This window comes from Corvus hawaiiensis, chromosome 8 (assembly GCF_020740725.1).
Source record: "Corvus hawaiiensis isolate bCorHaw1 chromosome 8, bCorHaw1.pri.cur, whole genome shotgun sequence".
Classification (NCBI taxonomy): domain Eukaryota; kingdom Metazoa; phylum Chordata; class Aves; order Passeriformes; family Corvidae; genus Corvus; species Corvus hawaiiensis.
The window spans coordinates 37,209,030-37,232,374 of NC_063220.1; the positions used below are offsets into that span (position 1 = coordinate 37,209,030).

General features: G+C 48.6%; 1 protein-coding gene across 3 annotated transcripts in view; it reads right to left on the reverse strand.

Moving 5' to 3' along the window:
• Positions 1-23,345, reverse strand: part of PRKG1 (protein kinase cGMP-dependent 1) — a 374,310-nt gene that overhangs the window by 87,331 nt on the left and 263,634 nt on the right. For all 3 annotated transcript variants that reach the window (XM_048311091.1, XM_048311090.1, XM_048311092.1), the window contains exons 6-7: positions 8,045-8,122; positions 4,126-4,220 (exon numbers count right to left, since the gene is read on the reverse strand). In XM_048311091.1, the coding sequence (XP_048167048.1) occupies positions 4,126-4,220; positions 8,045-8,122 (173 nt within the window). The remainder of the gene's footprint in view (positions 1-4,125; positions 4,221-8,044; positions 8,123-23,345) is intronic.

A 23,345-nucleotide genomic window follows, 5' to 3' on the forward strand; every position in this document is an offset into this window, starting at 1 on the left:
ATCAATCAAAAAATGTGTATTTTAGTCTTTATGAGAAGCAGGATGAGTGGAGGGCACTCTTTGCCTGGGGGTCTCGGTATCAAACAGGAGCTTCCTCCAGCAGTTCCATCCATGAGCTGACCTGCCATGACCCTGCTGGAGGGACAGCTTCCCAAATTGCCACACCTTTTCCATATGCCATGCCTTAAAATAATTCACACCAGTCACAGGACGGCTCAGGCTGCAGGGAGCACAGAGGGCACCTGGTGGCACCTCCCAGCTCCAGCAGGGCCGTCCCGGAGCACAGGCACAGCACTGTGTGCACACAGCTCTGCAACAGCCCCAGGGAGGAGAGCCCAGAGCCTCTGTGGCCAATGTGCTCAGGGCTGGGCACTGCCCAGGGCAGCAGTTCTGCCTCCTGGGCAGGGCAATTGCTGGGCTCAGGCCCTGCCCGGTGCTCTGGTGCCATTGCTGGGCCCCGGAGCAGAGCCCGGGCCCTGCTCGGAGCCCTCCCTGCAGCCAGGGACAGCCAGGGCTGAGGGCCCCTCTCAGCTGGGGCTCCTCTCGAGGCTGAGCAGCCCCGGCTCCCTCAGCCTGTGCTGGGCACGGAGATGCTCCAGGCCCTTGCTCAGCTGCGCAGCCTCCGCCGGCCCCGCTCCAGGAGCTCCCTGGCCCTGCTGTGCTGAGGAGCCAGGGCTGGACACAGCACTCCAGAGGTGCCTCCAGGGCTGCCCAGAGGGGCAGGATCCCTCCCTGCCCTGCTGGGAATGCTCTTCTGTCCTGCTGCCCCCAGGATCCCATTGGCCTCCTTGGCCCCAGGACACTCTGCTGGCTCAGGGACAGCTCGGTGTCCCCCAGGACCCCCAGGACACTCTGCAGGCTCAGGGACAGCTCGGTGTCCCCCAGGACCCCCAGGACACTCTGCTGGCTCAGGGACAGCTCAGTGTCTCCCAGGACCCCCAGGACACTCTGCTGGCTCAGGGACAGCTCGGTGTCCCCCAGGACCCCCAGGACACTCTGCAGGCTCAGGGACAGCTCGGTGTCCCCCAGGACCCCCAGGACACTCTGCAGGCTCAGGGACAGCTCGGTGTCCCCCAGGTCCTTCCCTGCAGAGCAAATAACTTCATTATTTTCCAGGACAGCCCACATGGGCAAATGAACAAGCTCAGCTGTTTTCAGAATAAAACAGCATTAGAAATCTCCTCCTAGAAATCCAACGAAACAGCCTTAAACCAGCTGCTGTTTTCATGCCATCATGTGGAATATGTTTGTTATAACTTTGTGCTGTTCCTGTAGGTTTAAATCATCCGTATTCCCATTGCTTTTCCCAGTAGGACGCACCCCTCACATTCACATTTATACTTCAGCACATCCAGTGGACACACAGATGTTGTGAAGGCCCTGTCTCAGCTTCAGCTTGGGCTATCCACCTGAATTCTTCCTCTGTTGCCACTGCCCAGGAGTGTTTAGGGACCTCTTTTTTAGCAAGCCAAGCACTCACCATAAAATCCCAGCTGGCCCTCAAGACTTGGCCAGTTTGGTCAAAGCCTTAGGAACTGAACTGTGAATATTTCCATCAAACCCCTCCCTCTCCTGCTCCATCACCACCTCTCCAAACATCAACCCCCTGCCCTGTGCCCCTGCTCTGGGTCTAGAGCTCCTCCTGGATCCCAAAACTGGGTGAAACCCACAGCCAACCACCACCCAAACCCAAACCACCAGCCCTGTGTAAGTCCAATGTATGATGGAATATGCAGCAGGAAAGAGGCATTCACGGAATCCCAGACTGGTTTGGGTTGGAAGGGGCCTTAAAGCCCATCCCATTCCACCCCCTGCCTTAAGCAGGGACACCTTCCATTATCCCAGGCTGCTCAGAACCTTCATTTTCCTAAAGATTTGTTCTCCATCCTCTTTTCTCCCCCCATCATTTTCTGTCTCAAGACTCCCCACCAGTCTCAACCACGTTTTTCATCCAATGGGATGGATGGCTGCTCCCAAAACATCCCCTCTGGAAGAGGCTGAGGTGTGCTCCAGATGTTCTGGAGCAAGATCCAGCTGTGTGAGGCCAGCAAGGCAGCACCCCCTGATTTCTCAGCCAGTTTTAGTACCTGAGCCACACAGAGTTATCCACACTGAGTTACCACTGAGTTCAGTACCTGAGCTGCACTCAGTTATCTCCCTGTGCCGATCTGAAGGAAAAAGAAATAATTCTGACAGAAATAATTCTTGTCACCAGCCCTATCAAATGTTTTCTTTGCAATGAAGAAAACATCACCTGACTCTGGAGCACCCTGGATTATGTCATGCTAGGCTGCAAATTACCCATCTGCTGCCTCCAATTAGCCAGGGAGGTACGAGGGGCACTGGGAGAGGATGTGGATCATCATTTCATGGCTTGTTCTGCCGGTGTGAAATGGGATACTGGGAACTAATGGGTGCCATCTGCCGTGAGCATGGCAAATGGGATAACGCCCATCAGCCCCCGATGGCTCCGTCAGGGACATATTGTGGGGAGGGATTTGTTATCCCAGCTCCTGCTAGGCTGCATTTCAGGATCATTTTCTAGCCTAATGAAGAGATGGGTTTTAGTTGTTGTTTTATTCTACACACACGAAATCCCAGGATTTAATAAAGTCCAGGGGAAGGTGCCCCTTGGTCTGTAAGGTCCATTCCAACCCAAACCATGCTGGGATTCCAAGTATTGCTAAGGGCCCTGGTAAAGTTTTAAAAAATTAATCAAAGATGAAAAAGGAAAGAAAATAGAGTAAAAATTCCGTTTTATCTCAAGCTCTCAGCCATAGCTGTATTTTACAGCAGTGGAGTCATCCTAAAGGTTTCCCAAGTGGCTGAACAGGGATGTCTCACCCAATCCTGACAGACACTCATTAATTAGCAATTTATCGAGCTGCTAGATGTTTACATTACTATACTTTCCCATTATTCCATTTAAATCTCCCTGTCGGACTCCTGCGATTAGCAGCAAACTGGAGGGATGGTTCTGGAGGAATTCCACCTCTCTAGCAAAAAAATGATCATGGAATGGTTTGGGTTGGAAGGGACCCTAAAGTTCATCCAGTGCCATGGGCAGGGACACCTTCCACTCTCCCAGGCTGCTCCAAGCCCCAGTGTCCAGCCTGGCCTTGGGCACTTCCAGGGATGCAGGATTGTCCTTTCCCTGATATGGAGAATGTGCTCTCAATAATTAAGTTTCCATTTCTTTATTGAATGTTCAAATATATGCAGCCAAGTATTGTCAATGAACCAATCTCAAACTACTGCATTTGAGATGCCGAGGAATTCCCAGCATGGGGATGCTCTGGGTCACCAGGGCTGTGAGGGGATGGAATCAAAATCAGGATATTTGTTTAATAACCACAATATTTTGTAATTCAGGTAGAGATTTGTAGACTTGAGGTTTGTGCTTGATATGTCTCTGGCTGCCAAGAGGTGCCAGGAAATTCGGCCTTTGAATATTCTGCCACCTTTTATTTGGGAGAAGGGTGGGAGAGGAGGGATCGACCTCGTTACCACAGCATCCCAAAAAAAAGCCCAAGAGCTCTGTCATGCAGATAAACCCCTAGGAAAAGATGTTTGTCCATGAAGATGAATGAGTGTCCCCAATTCCTGCCTTAATAAAGCCAATTTTTATAATAATCACCTGCTGAATATGCATTTGCAGCTTCTCCTCTTTTAGCTTATCCCCAAAGGAAAATGTTTATATAAAAGTGGTCACTCACATCCAACTTCCACCTCCAAAATCCCACAGAAATACAGCAAGAGAATTTAAACCCCCCAAACTGCCTTGCCTTCAGCCATCCCCCCATCAGGATGACCACGATTATCCTTTTTCATACAGGAATAACACTCCAGAGCTGCAAACATCAAACTCTTTGAGCTTCCAATGGATGTTTGGGGAAGAAAGCATGAAGTCAAACTAATTTTTGATGTCCACAAGCAAGGGAAGGTCTACATTTGGCTGCTCAAGTGCAGAACAAACCCCATTTCCCACTTCCGGCACAAATCCAGTGACTCCAAAAGAATCAATCCACTCCCAACCTCTTCCCAAGTGGCCAGAACCACCTGAAAGCTGCAAAAATCCTGGAGAAAATATCAAAATTCAAGAACTACTTCATAAGGAGCACTTACCCTTGGAGGGCTTTCTCTCCAAACCAATCCCCCTTCCCCAGAGTGCGGAGAAAGACGGGATCTTCGCTGGGAGAGTCCTCCCGGGTAACGTTCACCTGTGGAAAAGCCAAAGCCCCACGGGATTCAGGGAACTTTGAATTAACAACTGAAACCTCTTTGTTCAGAGGGGAATTTGTCACCTCCTGGATCTCTCAGGAAAAGCTCCTCTGGGAACCACGTAATTCCCCAGAGTCCTGCACTTTTCCCTCGGCATCGCCAACCACCCATCCAAGCAAATGAGCAGTGGTTTTCCACTACTCCGGCAAAAACACACGGCTTTGGATTTTTGGGAATGTTTTTAACTCTAAACGTGGAGTTGGCTGCACAAGCACAGTCACAGGAGAATGAAATCCCAAAAATTTGCTGTGCCTTGGTCAGACACATGGCCTAGGCTTCCGTTAGCTCCGTTCCACATGATTCCCAGCATTCCCAATCTCCCTGGAGGGACAGGAATAACATAAATCACCTCCATCTGGACACAGCTGAAGTGAAGCAGTTTGGGGCATCACAGGAGAAAGGCTGGCTCTGCTCTCTCTCCAATTCAGGGAGGGGACAACTCCAGCTGGAGCAGAAATCCAATCTTTCCATCTTTTTAATCAGAGCTTTTGCACATGGAAACTCCCAACCCAAAATGTGGGATGTCAGGCACATCCTTTTGGATTCAGTGCTATCCCGGTGCAGTTTCTCGGTTAAATTTCCACTTGTGGCCTGCACCTTGTCCCAGCTCTTTAAGGGGTGGCAGAACCAGCGGGTCGGAGTCATTAATGAGCAGCACAGGGCACTGAACACCGGCACTGCCTCATGGAAGGGCAGGGAATGTGGGATGGATGAGCCAGGAATGCCCCTGGACAAACAAAGGGAATTTCAATGCAGATTTCAGCCCTTTTTCCACGACTTCCACTGATCCCAAGCAAAGAGCGTTCAGGGATTAGGGCAGTGTGACTTCCACCAGGTTCAAAGCTCTGAGCCAGGCTCCCGTGGGGAACCTGCATTCAATTGGTGCCACACTGTGGATCCTAAAGGGAAAAGGGTGGAAAACGGCCCAGCAAGGCCCACGCTGCCTCTGGATAAAGGCAGGGGATGGAGCAGCAGCACTTCCCAAGCAGAAGGGAATGAGCCATTTCCATCCATTATTATTCCACACATTCCTGTCCACAGCATGTTTGGAACTCACTTTGATTTCTGCTTGCTGGGACTTGGGGAAACAAGTTAAAATAAATAAACTAAACAAGCTCAGGAGTGGGGTCAAGTGGGGTGGATGGAGCTGACAGGGAACAAGGGGAAAAGGATCTTGGTCCTGAAAGAATTATCAGTGGAGGGTGGGCTGGGAGAAAACAGAGCAGAAGTCTTTCTGAGAGGAGTGATGGGCTCAGAAATGTAAAAAATAATCTCTGCTCACATCAGCCTGGAGAAGAGAAGGCTTTAGGGAGACCTTAGAGCAGAATTCCAGTGCCTAAAGGTACAAGAGAGTTGGAGAGGGACTTTGGAGAAAGGCCTGGAGTGCCAGGACACAGGGAATGGCTTCCCAGTGCCAGAGGGCAGGGATGGATGGGATATTGGGAAGGAATTGCTCCCTGGCAGGGTGGGCAGGCCCTGGCACAGGGTGCCCAGAGCAGCTGGGGCTGCCCCTGGATCCCTGGCAGTGCCCAAGGCCAGGCTGGACATTGGGGCTTGGAGCAGCCTGGGACAGTGGAAGGTGTCCCTGCCCATGGCAGGGGTGGCACTGGATGGGCTTTGAGGTCCCTCCCAAGCCAGATCATTCCATGATTCTGTCACTCCAGACACTCTGACGTGACAGGCAAGGCAGAGATTCCCTAAGGAGCTCTCCCTGCTGCTGCTCAGGCTGACTGCAGACACTGCAGCTGTGATCCCAGGAACAGGAGCTGCTGCCAGCATTTTCCTGGCTTACTGAGCTGCCTGGGTCAAGTTTTACCACAGGACACGGGGGGGGATGGGCTCCAGATTCAGAAGCTGCCAGGCAGCACACAGGGATTCTAAAATCCTGTATTTCATTGGTATTTATTCCATGTTTCACTGCTGAGGCTCTATCCCGGGCTGCATCCTTAGCATGGATTAATTATTACATCCACCCAATGTCCTAAATCAGGCATTAAAATGAAACCCTCTCCAACCCCATGCATCCATCAGCCACCGGTGTCTCTTTCCCAAAGCAATAAGCTTGGAAGAGAAAACTGGGCAGGATTTAACTATCCCTGTGGGAATTTCTGTCAAGCCATCAGGCTCCAGCTGAGAGTCTGGGAATTTCTCAGCAAGTGCCCGTGCCTTGTTTTATTTTAGCTCCCTTTTTCTGGCCAGCAGCTGTCACAGCAAGATAAAGGAGCAGAGGCCAGGGACAAAGCCAAGGAGCTGCTCCAGGAGGAATCCAGGGCTCTGCAGCAATAGCCAAGGCCATGGGAGGTCTTCTCCATCCTCTGGGTGAGGGGTAAGGGCTGCAGCTCAGCAACTGGGATTTCCTTTTCACATTTCTTTGGGGATTGAGGACATGTTGGAATGAGCCCAGAGGAGGCCACGGAGCTGCTCCCAGGGCTGAAGCCCTTCTGGAGCCAGGCTGGGAGAGCTGGGGGTGCTCACCTGGAGAAGAGAAGGCTCCAGGGAGAGCTCAGAGCCCCTTGCAGGGCCTAAAGGGGCTCCAGGAGAGCTGGAGAGGGACTGGGGACAAGGCATGGAGGGCCAGGACACAGGGAATGGCTTCCCAGTGCCAGAGGGCAGGGCTGGATGGGATATTGGGAAGGAATTGTTCCCTGGCAGGGTGGGCAGGCCCTGGCACAGGGTGCCCAGAGCAGCTGGGGCTGCCCCTGGATCCCTGGCAGTGCCCAAGGCCGGGCTGGACATTGGGGCTTGGAGCAGCCTGGGACAGTGGGAGGTGTCCTTGTGTGGCACTGGATGGGCTTTGAGGTCCCTTCCCACCCAAACCATTCCAGGATTCTGTGGCTTCTGGGAAGGGATGGGATTCACCTGACCAAGTGGGGCAAAAGCCTCCCTGGCCAACACGGCTCCAAACACTTGACATGGGAGGCAGATTGTCCATACTGTGGGAAAAGAGGGAATATTATTTCTGAGTGAAGGGAAGTGAAAGGGCACCAAACCAACGAACTTGGATTTCTGCAGGCTACGATTAAGTTCATTTCAAAAACTTCTCCATGCAATTTTTATCAATCTGAAAAAGACCATGTTTTCCCTTCCAATGAAGACTGGCTCCCAGAAAGTGGAAGATGATGGTGGGAAACGAGTTGGCAGCTGGAAATCACTGTGTATTCCCTCCAAAATCTCCATCCTGCTACGTGGAAGGAAGCCAGGTGTCTCTTGAGTGTATTAGGCAGGCTAAAAAAATTAGAAATAATTGTTGAATGGAAGGAAAAAGCTTGGTCTATAAAATCCCATCAGGATTTTATGGGAAAAGAAGTCAAAAATATTTTCCCTATGAGCAGTGGAAGAGAAATCTAGACCTTTATTTTTCCCCATGGAGAGAGCCCAGACATCCCTGCCTTCCTGTTACTGAATTAGGAGAAGTGGGGAAGAGAGAGCCATGGGAATGAAGCCTGGAAGCCAGCCTTGGAAGGGGGATGCTTAGCAAAGAAATCATGGAGTATTGAGGGTTTACTTAAAAAAAAAAAGAGGTTTTTGTGGTCATTTAGCCAGAGACTCAACAACAGTTTCTGCCCCAAAGTGTTCCCTGGGAGCGCATGTGCAAACCAGCAGGGGATTGCACTTCCAGCCCTTCAGGCCACTCTTCCCTCCTGACCCAGCCAAGGAGTTTAATTAAATGTCAAGTGCTGCCACATTTGTGCCTCAGGAGGGGAAGGGGAGAGGCTGGAGTGGGGTTTGGGGAGCCCCTTGCCCTGGGAGGGTGTGAACTCACCTTTCCTTTGCTGATTATGAAGAAGGTGTCCCCTCGAGCCCCTTGGCGGATAATGTACTCTCCACTCTCGTAGTGAGTCTGCAAGAGGAAAAAAACCCAAATGAAGATGAACAAATAAAAGCAGAGCCTGTTCTCCAGCCCATGTTTTGGCAGCTTTGCAAGAACATCACCCTGGACCCATTTTATCCCAGGCTGACATTGGCTGTGACTTGAAGGTTGTCCTGTGGCGAGGAATACAATCATTAAACTGGAAGCGTTTGTGGCTTGCCCATTTTTCTTCTGGCTGTGCTGGTGCCAGCTTGTGCCCAGATGAATTATCCTCACAGCCGAAATCTATTTTTAGCACGTCAACGAGACAGAGGAATTTCCAACACGGAATATGCTACACGAACTAAACTGCACTAAGAAGTCTGGTGTCAAAATTTTCTTTTCCTTCTTTTTCCTGGTGCTGGTTTTGGTGGCTTTCCAGCTTTGCTAGATTCAACAAATAAGTTTTGCTCTTCTCCCGTTATTACAGCCGTTTAATCTTTGTTTTGCCTTATTTTGTGGAAGTCCTTGCTAAATTCGTGTCACAATGCTGGCATCCAAACTTCTTAAATATCTTCATCCCTTGTGTCACCCCAGCAAAGGCAACGTGCACTTACACATCACCGGGAAACCCAAATATTTTCTAAACTAACACTCTCAGTTGATATTTAGACCCCCCAAACCTTGGAATTTTCATCCCAAATGCTCTTCCCCTGCAAATTCATCCAACATCAGGCTGGGGGGATGCCAAGAGCTTCCCATCCAACTTCCCCTGCATCTCCCATGGGATAAATGTCTGTTGGATTTTTCAACTAGGCCCAGGAGAGCTGGAGGCATCAGGTCTGCTCTATCCCAGCCCAAATTTGGGACAAAATCACCCCAAAAATGCCCTGCACTCACCAGCAGATCTTCTAATCCCAAAGTATGTATAAACCAGCAAGGATTGGAGCTAAAACAATTAATTGAGAATTGAGCCAAATCCTCAAATTTGGTTAAGCTTGAGACATTTCCTTTATTTATTTATCTTTACACATTTATCTTTTTGGTGCCATTTACAGACTGATAACAGAATTCCCAGGAAAATAAACAGGCAAAACCTCACATAAAGTCACTGGGAAAAACAGCTCTGTGGTTTGGGAGCGTTTGGCAAATGAGGATATTAAGGAAAAGGAAGTATCCTAAAAAAACAGAAGGTATCTCTGGCAGCTCTGGGACAGAATTATTGAGGGAAGGTCCTGAAAATCCAGAGTTAAGGGAGTGGGTGCTTCCACCATCCTAAACAAATTCTGGGCAAATAAAATCACAAAGTCAAAGCAGTCATTAATACTTTCCACACTCCCCAGGACATTGATACATTAAAAAAATTAAAGTTCTCCATCAGAATCTCAAATCCTGAATATTACACCGTGTCACTCTTGAGGAAAGGGACTGGAGGATGTGGCTCAGGAGCAACATTTTGTGGGTTGCTGTGACCCTGACAGGACTCCAAGGATCTAAAACTCGCAGCTTTCCCTATTTTCATGTGCCAGAGTGGGAAGAAGGAGAAAAAGTAAAAAGCCCGGAGGAGACCTGGACACAAACTTGCAGATTTTTATTGCTTTTGTGGGGTGTTTCTGGAGAGCAGATTTAAGGTGCACATTTTTGACCATCCAGGGCGAGATTCCTCAGAAGGGCCTGATTTTAGAAGATGCTGGGATCAGATCCCTTCAAATGCAATCTTGTAGGCACCCAAAAATCTAATTAATGAAAATACTGGGCTAAAGGCTTCCAAATTGACTACAGGTAATCCATATTCATTAAATACAATAATGGTATTTTTATTTAAAATACCATTAAAATACCATTCATTTAACGGTATTTTATTTTTTTATTTACCTTTAATGGTATTTCTGGGCAGTTTAACATGATAAACCTGCTTCTTAAAAGCCCATTTCTTGGTCTTGCTCACCAGCTACCACCAGCACCAGCCACTGCAGAACTGAGTCTCAGTCCTGCTGCTGTATCCGATTCCCACCCACAAGTTCCCTCACTGTCCAACCCATAAATTCCACCCAGCCATTCCCACCCCTAGCTCTTCCCAGTCATTCCCACACAGGGCTCTTCCCAACCCATGTGTCCTCTCAAACTTCCCACCCATGAATCCTAACCATTCCCATGCATGAGTCTTCCCAAACTTCCCACCCAGAACTTTGCCACAGGAATGGAAGGAGCACCAATTCGAGCTTCAAAGCACCCAAAGCTGCCTCTCACTTCAGCATATTTTGTCTCCTCTTTTTTAAACTAAACTCTCATCTCAGCCAAGTCCTTCTTCATTCCAATCACATTTCTCTAGTCCTTCCTTGAGTGCCCCATCACTCAGAGCTCTCACTTCGCTTGACCTGCTCCTCACAGGTGCCTCTTTCCATGCCCTCCCTGCCACCCACATCCTCATGTTTATGTATTCCAAGCCATTTCTTTCACAGCTAATTCCACCCGCAATGCTTCGTGCTTGAATGAACCCATCCTTCCCCACCCTCTAGCAACGCTCCTGCTCTTAAATCCTTGTTTTCTAACACAAATCAGCTCATCGTGAGCTCCGCCCTTCTAATGGAATTCTTGCTGTCAGTTCAGTCTCAGAGCACCGTGCTGGGCAGGCAAAGTGCCCGAGGGCTCGCTCAGGGCATGCGGAAGTGGAAATAAAGACAAGGCTCTTGCTTTTAGCCCCACACAAGAGGCAGCGATACCTCCTCAGGTACCTCTGGTACCATCACATAAAGTTCTCTGAAGAAGCCTTTTGGCAAAAGTTCACAGAATCCCAGGATCCCTGAGGCTGGAAAAGCCCTCCCAGCCCATGGAGTCCAGGCTGTGCCCGATGCCCACCTTGTCCCCAGCCCAGAGCACTGAGTGCCACCTCCAGCCCTTCCTTGGACACCTCCAGGCATGGGCACTCCAAAGCTCCCTGGGCAGCCCCTGCCAAGGCCTGAGCACCCTTTCCATGCAGAAATTCCTGCTGCTGTCCAAGCTGAGCCTCCCCTGGCCCAGCCTGAGGCCCTTTCCCCTTGTCCTGTCCCTCAGCATACGGAGAAGCTGGAATCTTTCATAAAATAGCATTTCCAGCCTAAATGAACAAAAGCAAAGCTCTTCCTCCCTTTGAAGTCCTCCATCAAGTGCCTCCCATGGAGATCCCTGTTTGTCCAGTAAGAGTAGCTTCTATAAAAATATCAGGGGCTTCTTTCCCCTTTCTTCTACTGTCAATTTTACTTAAAACAATGAAAAAATCCCAGCAGCTGGGAGGAGGAAATGCCCACTCAGCAGGTGGGAGAGGTTAAGACATGGATAGGTCTCCATGACCTGCTCCAGGTACCCCACAGGAGAACTACCAATCTCGTGATCGAGTCAGATTATGCTCTAAAAAAGGCAAACATCCTGTTTTATGAAATCCCTCATCCTGTGCAGAACGTCAATGCATGGACATGGACATTTCTTTGAGTGGAGAAATACCCAATGCAAGCTCTCTTCAGGAGTGATTGGATTTTTATGAGACCAACTTGTATTGAAAACAGACAAAATTAAAACAATGGGGCCCAATAGCACCAAATTTTGTCAATAACCTCCTGTTTTGAGTCCCTGTGCTCCCTGAGACCAAAATCTCCCTCAAATCCAGGACCCAAAGCAATGTACAGACCATATTTCAGTGTCCACCCCATTCTATCCCCCTCAGAAAAGTTAATTGTGTGAATAATTTCTTTGTCCCCAACACACCAGGGCACATCTCACCCACCACACAAAAAAAGTCACCTTTGTAACTTCAAATCTTCACGTCTGGGTGAAGGACTTTGGCCCACTGAGCATGGTTGATCAGTCACAAACTTCAACTGGAGCTTCTGCTCCCAAATACCACCAAAAAGGAGATGTCTGAGAGCCTGCCCAGACCTCACGAAGAAACCTTGACCAGGCCTCGTGGAGAAACCTTGACTAAAATCGAGATGTCTGCGAGCCCAACCAGGCCTCCTGGAGAAACCTTGACTAAAAATGAGATGTTTGAGAGCTGACCAGGTCTTGTGGAGAAACCTTGACTAAAAATGAGATGTTTGAGAGATGACCAGGTCTTGTGAAGAAACCTTGAGCAGGGCTCAAGGAAAAACCTCAATTCGGCCTCATAGAGAAACCTTAACTAAAATTGAGATGTCTGAGAGCCTGGCCAGGCCTCATGGAGAAACTTCGACCAGGCCTTACAGAGAAACCTCAATTAGACCTCCCACAGAAACCCTGACTAAAAATGAGGTGTTTGAGAGCCAACCAGGCCTTGTGGGGAAACCTTGACTGAAACGAGATGTCTGAGCTGGACTAGGCCTCACTGAGAAACCTCCACTCTGGAGACCAACCCACCCATCAAAGTTCAGAAAACCTCCTTTTTCCTCCACCTGGATGCCTCGGAGTGCTGTTTATGCTGAGAATGTTTGGAAAAAGGTGGGAAACGGGGCGTTTGGAATGCTCTGTGACCCACGGCGCCAAAGGTCCCCTCAGGGGAGCAGAGGCACAAAGGTGGCTTTGAAACGAGGAGTTTGACTCCCTGGAGCTGGGTTTGCGCCACACAAACCAGTGACGGCAACACGGGGCTGAGGACAGTTCTCCATGTCCCACCCGCTGCATCCAGGGTGTATTTAAAATAAAAATAACCTAAATATGTCATTTTGCTGCTGCTTTAAAAAAATATTCGCAGAACTGTCAGCAGAACTCCAAACAGAAACAGCTTTTAGAAGATTTATTTTTCCTGTTCTGCATTTGCTGCCTTAAACATCCTTTCAGGTCTAAAATGACAACAGACATGTCTTATTTAACAAAATAAAATGGAAAAATATATTTATTTGCTGAGAATGCTGCAAAACCAAGCAGGTAAATATCAGTCTCCTGTACTGAATTCCTTACGAATCACACAGATTTGTTTCCCTGGTTTTACAGTGTGTCCCACTCCCAGGGATTATCTAAACATGCTGCTCCTTGAAACAGCCAAAGGGGAGGATTATCTTTTTGTGGTCCTCTCCTCATTTATCCCTAATTTTTGACACTCAAGCCATCTCAATGCCCAAGCAGCAGCTTAACTAGAGGGCAACAAGTGGGAAATTAAAATATGAGGAAGATGGAGGGCTGAGGAGTATAGAGGGTTAACTCATGCCCTTAATTCCACAATAATTATGAAGCACAAAATTGGGAAAGAAGATGAGGAAAGGGACCTAATTGTAGCCTTCCAGTACCTGAAGGAGCTACAAGAAAGGAGAGAGACTGTTTCCAGGAGCCAGATGTGCCAGGACAAGGGGAATATGGCTTCCCACTGCCAAAGGGCAGGGATGGATGGGATATTGGGAAGGAATTGTTCCCTGGGAGGATGGGGAAGGGCTGGGATGGAATTCCCAGAGCAGCTGGGGCTGCCCCTGGATCCCTGGCAGTGCCCAAGGCCAGGCTGGACACTGGGGCTTGGAGCAGCCTGGGACAGTGGGAGGTGTCCCTGCCCATGGCAGGGGTGGCACTGGATGGGCTTTGAGGTCCCTTGCAGCCCAAACCATTCCATGATCCTGTGATTCTCACTCAGCTGGCTCGAACTGAGCTGCAGTGTCCTGCAGCAATTTTTTTGTTTTTCATACTGATGGATTACAAAGTTACTCTTCCTCCTTAAAGATCCAGCCCTTTGAACTCCCACCAGCACCCTGAGTGTGCATTTTAGAGCAAAAAGCTGTGCTGTGACAGTGCCAGGAGCCTGTCTCCCTGTCAAATCCAAACAGGAATTTGGGAAGGAGAGGATGCTGGAAAAGCTGGGAAGTTCAGAGATGCAGATGGAGATGAAGAAGGCAAAAGGTCAAGACCAACCTCAAAGATCAAGAGAGAGAACTCAGAGTTCAAGGATTAAGAGAGCAGAGAGATGACAGAGGGTGAGAGCAGCACGAGGTCAGGAGAAATGGGAGAGGAGCTTCAGCAACAAGATTTTCCCTTTTGGGAAACATTTCCTCTGCACTGATGCACTGTGGCTCCTTAAGGGGCTGCGACAGCGCTGAGGAAAACACTCCTGGGAAGGAGCTGGACCCTCGGGCTGTCTTCTCCAACTGTGGGGCCTTCTGCACTTTTTGGGTTGATTCCAATTCCTGCAAAACCATCCCTGAGCAAGGCTCCTTATGCACCTAAAGGGGCTGTTTGTGCGAGGATGCAGCACAGCTTCCGGAATAACACAAATCATGGAATTCTAGGGTTGAATACAGCTGGGACACACGAGGCTTATTGATCCAACTCCTTACTCTGAGAGTAACTGCTTGAAACCAAACTAAGATTTAAGAGATGACTCCCCACGATGAGTTCATCTGTCCTCCACTGAGGTTGTATCAAGATATAATCTGCATTATATCAAGATATAATCTGTGTTTCTGAGGACTAGGGGATTGCTCCAGGGAAAAGGAGTCTAAGAGGATGTATGGAGACAGTCAAAAAAGGATATTCAACAATTATTTCATTGAAGCAAAAGCAAGTACAGCCTCCACCTAATCCACGGGATGCACACTAAAATGGAGAAACCAGAGGGGATAAACAACAGGACCCTGCTGGTCCTGAAATGTAAAGATGTGAGAAATGTTCCTAATTTGAAGTTCTTTGGTTAAATGATTGCTTTAATTTCTGGTTGTTTCTTTGGGGGTTTGGCACTGCTGTTCCCTATATCTGCATTTCCCTGTGCTGTGCTGAGAGGCAGCGGGAGGGAAGGAGATGGGGCTGGCACCCTCCTGCTCTTCCTTTTTCTCAAAACCTCCTCCCCATTTCAGTATCCCAAAAGCAAAATTCCTCCACAAACTGAGCTGGACCCAGCCCTCTCCCAGCTGAGCTGCTGGGACAAGACAGGAGATGGGAATAAAGTTATATAAGTGGAAACTGTGGAAGAGAGAAACTCATCACATTCCAGTTTAGAGCAAAAGGCCATCTCCAAACGGTGATTCTTCCAACTCTGACCAAAGCTCTGACAACTCTTCAGGTAAAACTGCTGGTCCTGAAACCCAGGCTGAATTTCCACCAGGAATTCAGGTCTTTTGCATTGAGCTGTAAACAAGACCCTACTGTTGGGATAATTCAGGAGCTTCCTGAAGGTTGACTTCTCTCCTGGAAAGAAGCAGCAGCTCCACATCTCTGGCATTTCCACGACCCAGAGCACGCAGCTGAGCAATTCGGTTTCCTTTGACACCACCTGAGTCGAGGTCTTTACACCAGAACACCCAACCTGAACAAAACTCTCCTCGTGCCAATGGACAGTGGAGAAACAGGAGCGTTGTGACTTCTGTGAGCTGTCAAACAGGATTTACTAGGTTTGACATTAAACGAGCAGGGCTCATCTCAGAAGCCCCCTAAACCCAGTGGCACCAAGGAAAAGGACATGAACTAGGGATAAACCATCCTCTAGCTGTGGAAAACACGGCTTTTGGCTGGGGTTTTATCCCCTTTACATTCCACTGGACTTCAACCCAGCTCCTGCAGAGCGCAGTTTGCAGGGATACCTAAAAGGCAACAAGGTGGGTAAGGGACTGTGTTTGGCAAATGCTGGCCCAGGCTCCTGCTTTCCAAAGGGAAGGTGCACAGATGGAAGGAGCCGCCAGCCCTTTCCTTTTGCCATTCCTGGAATGCCCTTGGGACTGGCTGGAGAGCAGGAGCTGGCCCGTGTGGCTGAGGATTTGTTGTGTTTCAAACTCTTCTCTTTTTTAAGGACCATCTTCTGAGAAGAAACAGGAGTTTGGGAAGGAGAGGATGCTGGAAAAGCTGGGAAGTTCAGAGATGCAGATGGAGATGAAGAAGGCAAAAGGTCAAGACCAACCTCAAAGATCAAGAGGGAGAACTCAGAGTTCAAGGATTAAGAGAGCAGAGAGATGACAGAGGGTGAGAGCAGCACGAGGTCAGGAGAAATGGGAGAGGAGCTTCAGCAACAAGATTTTCCAGGAAAACAAGAAGAACTGATATGGAAAAACCCCAGGATTTATTCCCAGGAGAGATAAGAGAGAACAAACTAGCTGGGTAAAAGGCAATAGTGGTATTAGGCCACAGATCAAGCCACAAATTGGGGTCAAAACCCCACAAAGCTTTGCCTGGGAATTCAAATAATACCAGATTCACAGATAATGACTGCGAAATGTGAAGAATTAGCTGAGAATCAGTAATTAGAAAAAGGATCTCCAGGCAACAGAGTGGAATTAATTCATCAGTCACCCTGAGTAAAAATTAGCAAACAGTAAAATTCAGCAAAAATAAAAATACAGTTTAAACATAAATTGAAAAGGTTTGTGTGCCCTGGGCCAGTCACATACGTGGAATTTGAAGCTTCTGTAGGATTGAAATCTCTATAATTCCACGACATTAGCAGCCTCCTTTGGACATTAACACACAGGAACTTTGAGGAAATCCAAGCAGAACCAGAACGCCAGGACGGCACCACACCACAAATCCTCGCTCCAATCACCAGCAGCTCCAGTCCACGGGGGTTTAATTAAATTTCACTGAAATGCAAGAAAAGAGCTGCTCTTCAATCCTTCCACAAATAGCTCTGAGTTGGTTTTCCTCCTCGTGATGGAAGAATGGGAATCCAGTTGCCCTCCCTAAATCCACAGGTCTGTTCCACAGTTATTAGAATGGGAATCAATTCCTCGCCAAAATGAAACTGGAAGTAAACAACTTAAATCAGCAGATTTGTTTCACTTCTGTTCCTTCATTTCCTCCACATTTTGCATGCTTATTCACCCCAGGTATTTGCATTGCCACGAGGATCCCAGAATCCATCCAGAATCCATCATGAGGAATAAAAAAATGCACATTAATTCAATATATTCAGCCACTTTTCCAGCCACCTGCTGTGAAATGCATTTTCTTTTTGCGGTCTAGACCAAAGAGGAGACTTTACGTCTCCGTATGCAAATGCACTTCAAATTATCACTGGAAACCAACTTCACTGGAAGGGAAATCATGGAAAGCATTGCATTTATCCATCCTCTACAGACTTTCACTGGAACAGGTCATTTTCCCAGTTTAAACCCCTGAATTCACCAATCGCTTCCAGTTAGAGGGCTCTGTGCAGGTGACACCTGAGTTTGGCAGAGGAATTAAACACTCTCTCAGTTCATATTCCCTGTTTTATCCCCACAGATTCGGGCTGGAAAATCTCCTCTTTTTCCCTTGATTTCTCTCATCAGCTCCCCAAAAGGTACAAAAAAGGCAGGGTTTTATCAGCCCGCACAATACAAACTCAGCCTCTATTCCCAGCCTGCCCAACGAGGAATTCTGGAAGGGAATCACACTTCCAGAAGATCAAATGTTTGCCCCAAATGTATTTATTAAAGCAGCAGGTGAACTTTGTGTATAAAATGGGAAAAGATAAAATCTCCATTTTTTAAACATCAATAACAACTTTCCCCAATGGAAAACAAAGCTGCCTGGAGCCCCACACCTGGGTTCCCACTGTCTCCTTGACAACAGAACTTGGAAAATTGGGATAAAACCTGTATTTCACAATAGAAATGCAAAATCTCTTCTCCCTAAGGGCAGAAATTAGTATTTTCTACTGTTTAATAGACTTTCTGCTGCTAGAATGGACATGGCTGGAGCTGCACGAGCCTATTCCAGCTTTGCTTGGAGGAAGATTTTATGGGAGCTTTCCACTGCCTCCAACTTATTCCAGGATTTCGGACAACTGGAAAGAAGAAAATGTGAGGAGAAAAATAAATCCCATCCTGAATCCAGAAGATGGTGAAAGTTGAGATTTCTGAAGGATGAAGCACATCAAGAACTGACCCTGCAGCAGCAACACCTCCATCAATCTCTCCTGCAATGACCCCACTTAGAAATATTGGACTTTTCCCATCTATTTTGGGCTTTAAAGCAGATTTTTTTGGGAGCATCTCTTAAATCAGTCCTGAAAAGAAAACCAGGGCAAGGCTGGGCAATGTAATCTAGGTCAGATTTTTGGCACGAGGCACAGCTGACCCCTTCCGTACCAGGCAAGGACACAATGAGCCTGAAATTCCTTCACCAGGGCTTTTTTAAACTCCAAATTCTACTTTGTGTGGCTTTCTCTGCAGGAATTGGGGAAATGCCCAAATGGATTTACAAGCACAGGAGTCTGACCCCAGTGGTGACGGGATCCCATCCCACAGAGCCAGGGAAAATCCTGGGACAGCGGCGGCTTAGAGCTGGCAACAGCCACGTTATTCCCGTTTCCCATCCCTCCCAGGGGACAGAAATCACAGGATGGGAGGAGCAGAGCTCATCTCTTCCCCTGACTGAGGAATCTCCTTTCCCACTCCAGCAGCATCCTAAGTTTTCCCAGCAAGGAGCCATTTCCCCCTCATTTGTCTCACTTATTTCCATTTTCTACACGTTTTGAGTTCTTAAAGCCTTTTTTTTGCAGCACGAGATCCAGGTGGAACGCAGGAAGAGCACCTGAAGCACAAAGATCCCTGTTTTCCATGACTTTCTGGTGAAGAACCACAGACTTGGATCATCCCAAGATATCCACAGAGTTTCAGAATATATTTGGCTTTGGGAGGGATTTCCCCCTCTTTTTGGGAGGAAAACCGAGCTGTGCCGAGCGTGGGTGAGCTCCCAGCAGCCAGCTGAGCACTGGGATGCACTGGGAGAACTGGGGGATGAACTGGGAGCCCCTGTGTGCCACAACAGGGTGACAGCAGCTCGTGTTTCATTCCAGACATCTGGGGGACATCTGGTGCTGCTGGAAAACCAAAGGAGTCGGGAAAGTGATCCAAGTGCTCCTGAGTGCCTCGGGCAAGGGCTTTGGGGAGATGCTGCCCTGACCCCTCCCGTCCCATCTGCTGGGAAAAACCAGGGATATGGAGCATCCCCCAGCAAAGCTGGGCTGTGTCCCAGCCCACATCACACCTCCGAGAGCTGACTGCAAGGAAATTATGGAAAAAAAGGAATTTTCACCAAAATACTTGATTTCCTTTGCTGTCTGTTCACAGACCCCTCAAAAGTCCCCCTTTTTAAAATGGGAAGAAACCATGGTGAGTTGGAATATTTTCAGTATTTCCACCCGATAGGAAGCAAGGAAGGAGGGACCTGAGGCCTTCAGGACACCGGTAAATCCCACCTGGAGCTCTCAGCGTGCACGTTCTGACTCCAGGACCAGGATTTGCCATCCCCTTTTCCAACCCCAAAGCAACCATGGACAGCACAGGGTTAAACCATGCCAGCCCCAATTCCTAACACTGTATTATCCATAGGCTATGGGCTATTCCAGCAGCTCCCGTTGCCCAAATGGTTATTAGCCTGCTTACAATTGTAGCAGAGGGTGCAGGAACCCAGAATCAGTCTTGAGGTCGGAAAGATCTTGGAGAAATGAACCCTTCCTGATCCCAGTCTGCATTTTAGAGGTGGATTCTCTGTGACCCTGTTTCATTTCCCTACATTTTGACCATGGGATTCTCCTGCTGGAAGCTCACCCCTCGATTTCCATCAGATATCCATCACCAGTTCCAATGGGCACAGAACTGGTCCTTCCTTCACCTCCACAGTGCTGGCCAGGATCTGCTGGGAATCAGCCCCAGTCCAACCCTTCCTCCAAGGGAAACCCAGATCTCTTACAAGGATGCTCCAAAAAAAGACACCAAAGGTCACCTCCAGGCTGGAGTTACACCAATGGTGGCCTCAGGGAGGATGTTCTGAGATGAAAACTTCCATCCCTGCTCTACAACTGCTCAAGTTCTGCACCCAAAACTCTGTTTGAGCCCCAAATCCAGGGTGAATCCCAGCCACAGAATCCCAGGATGGTTTGGCTTGGAAGGACCTTAAAGCTCATCCAGTTCTATGGGCAGGGACACTGTCCACTGTCCCAGGCTGCTCCAAGCCCCAGTGTCCAACCTGGCCTTGGACACTGCCAGGGATGGGAAATAGGACAGTCCCATGCTCTTCTTTCCATAATCCCCGAAAACTTCCAGTGAGAAGGAGAAGTTCCATGTGTGTTCAACTCCCAGGAAGCTCTGAGAATTGGGACTTCTTGAATTTCCTACCCTTTTAGGGCCAGGAGGAACCATCCAGATCACTTAATCCTCAGAAACACAAAAGCAAACCCCAAACCCCCTTTATTCCCATTCCCAGTCACACCTAAAGCTTCTCCAGCAGAACAAGATCCCTTTTCCACCAGGAAGGAACATGGGAACAGGACGGAGCTGTCCCCAAGCATTCTGTCCTAGTGACAGGTAAATGTGCCAGAGGGAGCCCTGCAATCCCCCAGCACCTCACCAGACCCACAGGATCTGACCCTGCAGCGATGAGTTCACCTGGAAAGCTTCACGGGGTATTCCCTACGAAGGACAAGAGCACAAGGTGTTGAAAATACAAATAAATTCTCTCTGCCATGTGCTCTGCTGCAGCATGGAGATAAAACCACTCCCATGTCACCTCAGCAGGAACTCCAGTCCGAATGCTCCTCCCTGCCTCGGGCTCGTGGTTGTATTTTAGGGTATCCAATGCCTCTAACCCATGGATTAAGAAATGGCTTTTGCTGTCACGAGGACAATTTTCCCTTCCTGTGATTACAACCCAGACACTTCAAACGCCACCCCAAGAATGGGAATTTCAAATGCATCCCCCAAGGCCTCTGAGGGGATGCTTGAAACCAGAGGCACAAACCCTTAAGTGTGAGCAATCCCATTTCCCAAGGGAAATCAGTTCCCTGGGAAAGGACGCAGCTGTATTTTGAGGAGGTCTGGGATGGGAGGAGGATCTCCCCACTTTCATGTCTGACCTTTGCTTTAAAGCTGGGTTTTAATGACTGATCCCATTGCTGGCGGGTCTCCAGCTGATCTTCCCAGCATTCCCAGCCTGCTGGCCATTCCTTGGGTGGCCACAGGTGTCTCCATGACCACGTGGACTGTTCCCTTCATTTCTTTTTCCTAATTAATCCCCGGCAGGACTCGCTCAGGAGGGCCCGCAAGCCAACCTTGTCCCAGATTCCAGCAGGTGTCACTGTGGGCAATGCTATGGGAAAATCCAGCGGGGAAAATGTTGGAATCAAAGGGAAAACACCCCTCAGGGTAATTATTATTTGGGTTTTTCCTGAATGTAATTGCTGATTGTATTTTATCCCCGTTTTTACAGATCCAAAGGCACTGTCCGTGTTCACTTCTTCAGGGCTGGAGGGTGGAAATCATGGAATATTTTCAAGTAAGCACCACTTTGGGTTTTCTTTCTGGGGTTCAGCCCCACCAAAATTAGCCCATACATGTCTGTAAGTAGGGATATGTGGGTGAGAATTAGGGAATTTTGGAAACTGCTGAACGAATTCCCAGGAGGAGATGCCCAAAAGACCAGAGATCCACACGCTCTCCTTCCAAGCTTATCCCAAAGGACCCAGCCCAGAAAGCAAAGCCCTCAGCACAAGACAGGAACCTCATCCATGGGGAAATCTATCCCAAAAATCAGGGATGTCAGGAGCACTGTTTGGGAAGAGGGGCTTGAGCTGTGCCACCTCCACCACAGCAACCCACCCCATGCCCAAATGTTAATTAAATGTCAAGCAGAATTAATTGATTGGATGTGCTCCACCCAGGAAGTGAAGGGCAGCCACCAACCCATCGGTCCCAACCCATCTGCAGCAAAGGAAACGCCTGGAAGAGCAGATTCCATGGGTTCCTGGCCCCAGCGGTGCTGCAAAGCCTCTGAAAACTGAGATCAGTAAACAAACAGATATTGGGAAATTAGGAACAAGGCTGGATCAGGGAAGAGACAACTCAGAGCTCCTGAGTTGTTGTGACCTCTCTGTTGTCCCAGGTGCCATCAGAAAATCCACATCCATCCTGTGTGTCCCTAACAGAGCCTGCAAATCCACCAGGGCAAACAATAAATTATGGATTTGCTTAAATCCTTTCTTTTCATATCTGTGAAACCCTGGAAATCATCTAAGATTACAGCAAAAAATGTTTTGTTCTGCTTTTTTCCTTTCTTTTCTAGCTGGAAGATCCACTTAGTGAGCATAAAAATATCTCCCAGATAGGTTTAATCCAAGTGGAAATGGGGACTATTTAAATCCCAACACCTGCATAGCCTTTATAAATTGACATTTTATCAGTGACCTCCTGAAAACCTGATCATCCACTCAATGCCCCATTGCCAAAAATAATAACAATAAATTAAAGCAAGACAATCCTGGGATGAAGCAAATTTGGGGAAGTTTTCTTCTGTTTGATGCTGCCTTTGCCACTCGTCCTGCTGGTGACCACGGCACTGCTGGAGTGACTTTTCCCACCACTGGGAGGTTGATTGAGGAGAAGGAGGTGCCCAAAGAAGGGGGAAAAGCTGGAAAAGTGCTGGAAATGACGATGCTATTCAAGAGGCAACTGGAAAATACAGAACTCTCTTGGAGGAGGCACGGTTTGGGTTGGAAGGGATATTAAGGAGCAGCTCATCCCACCCCTGCCATGGGCAGGGACACCTCCCACTGTCCCAGGCTGCTCCAAGCCCCAATGTCCAGCCTGGCCTTGGGCACTGCCAGGGATCCAGGGGCAGCCCCAGCTGCTCTGGGCACCCTGTGCCAGGGCCTGCCCACCCTCCCAGGGAGCAATTCCTTCCCTGACAGCTGAGAAAATCTCCTTCCAACGCCCAACTCTCACCCTTCTGAGTGTCCTTTGGGATTCTCATGGAGGTTTCCATGAATCCATGTGCTTTGGAGAGCCAGAGGAGATGGAATTCCCCAGCTGGGGTACTCTGGCCTAACTCCAGTGGATTTTAGAACATGCACTTGAAGGAAAACCAACAACCCAGCTCCTCTGCTTGGGGTTTAGCAAAAGAGCCCAGAGACAAGGGCAGGAGGACTCCTTACAGCAAATGAGATGTTAATAAATTCCCTCGGTCTCCAGAGGAATCCAGCTTCCCTTGGAAAGCCTCTGGAAAAAGATCCCTCTGATACCACTGGGATTTTCAGCCTAAACAGAAGCTGCTTCTTGAGAGGTTTCGAAATTCATTTCAGAAATCTCAGTTAAAACGAGAACGTCGTTCCCTGCCTGAAAAGTGCATTTGGCAGAGGCCAAAAGCTGCTCCTTGCACCTGACAGCATCCCACAGGGCCCACCAGGAAAAGGCCTGAAGTTCCCACATGTGCCAAGGGCACGGAACTCCAGGAAACGCATTCCCATGTGCTCAGCACAAGGATTTCATTGGGAAAAAAAAGAGGAGTTTGATGTTAAATCAAGTGGGAAGAAATGGCAACAGATTTTCCACCCCTCTGGTGAGACCCCGCCTGCAGTGGGTGTCTGATCTGGGACATGGAG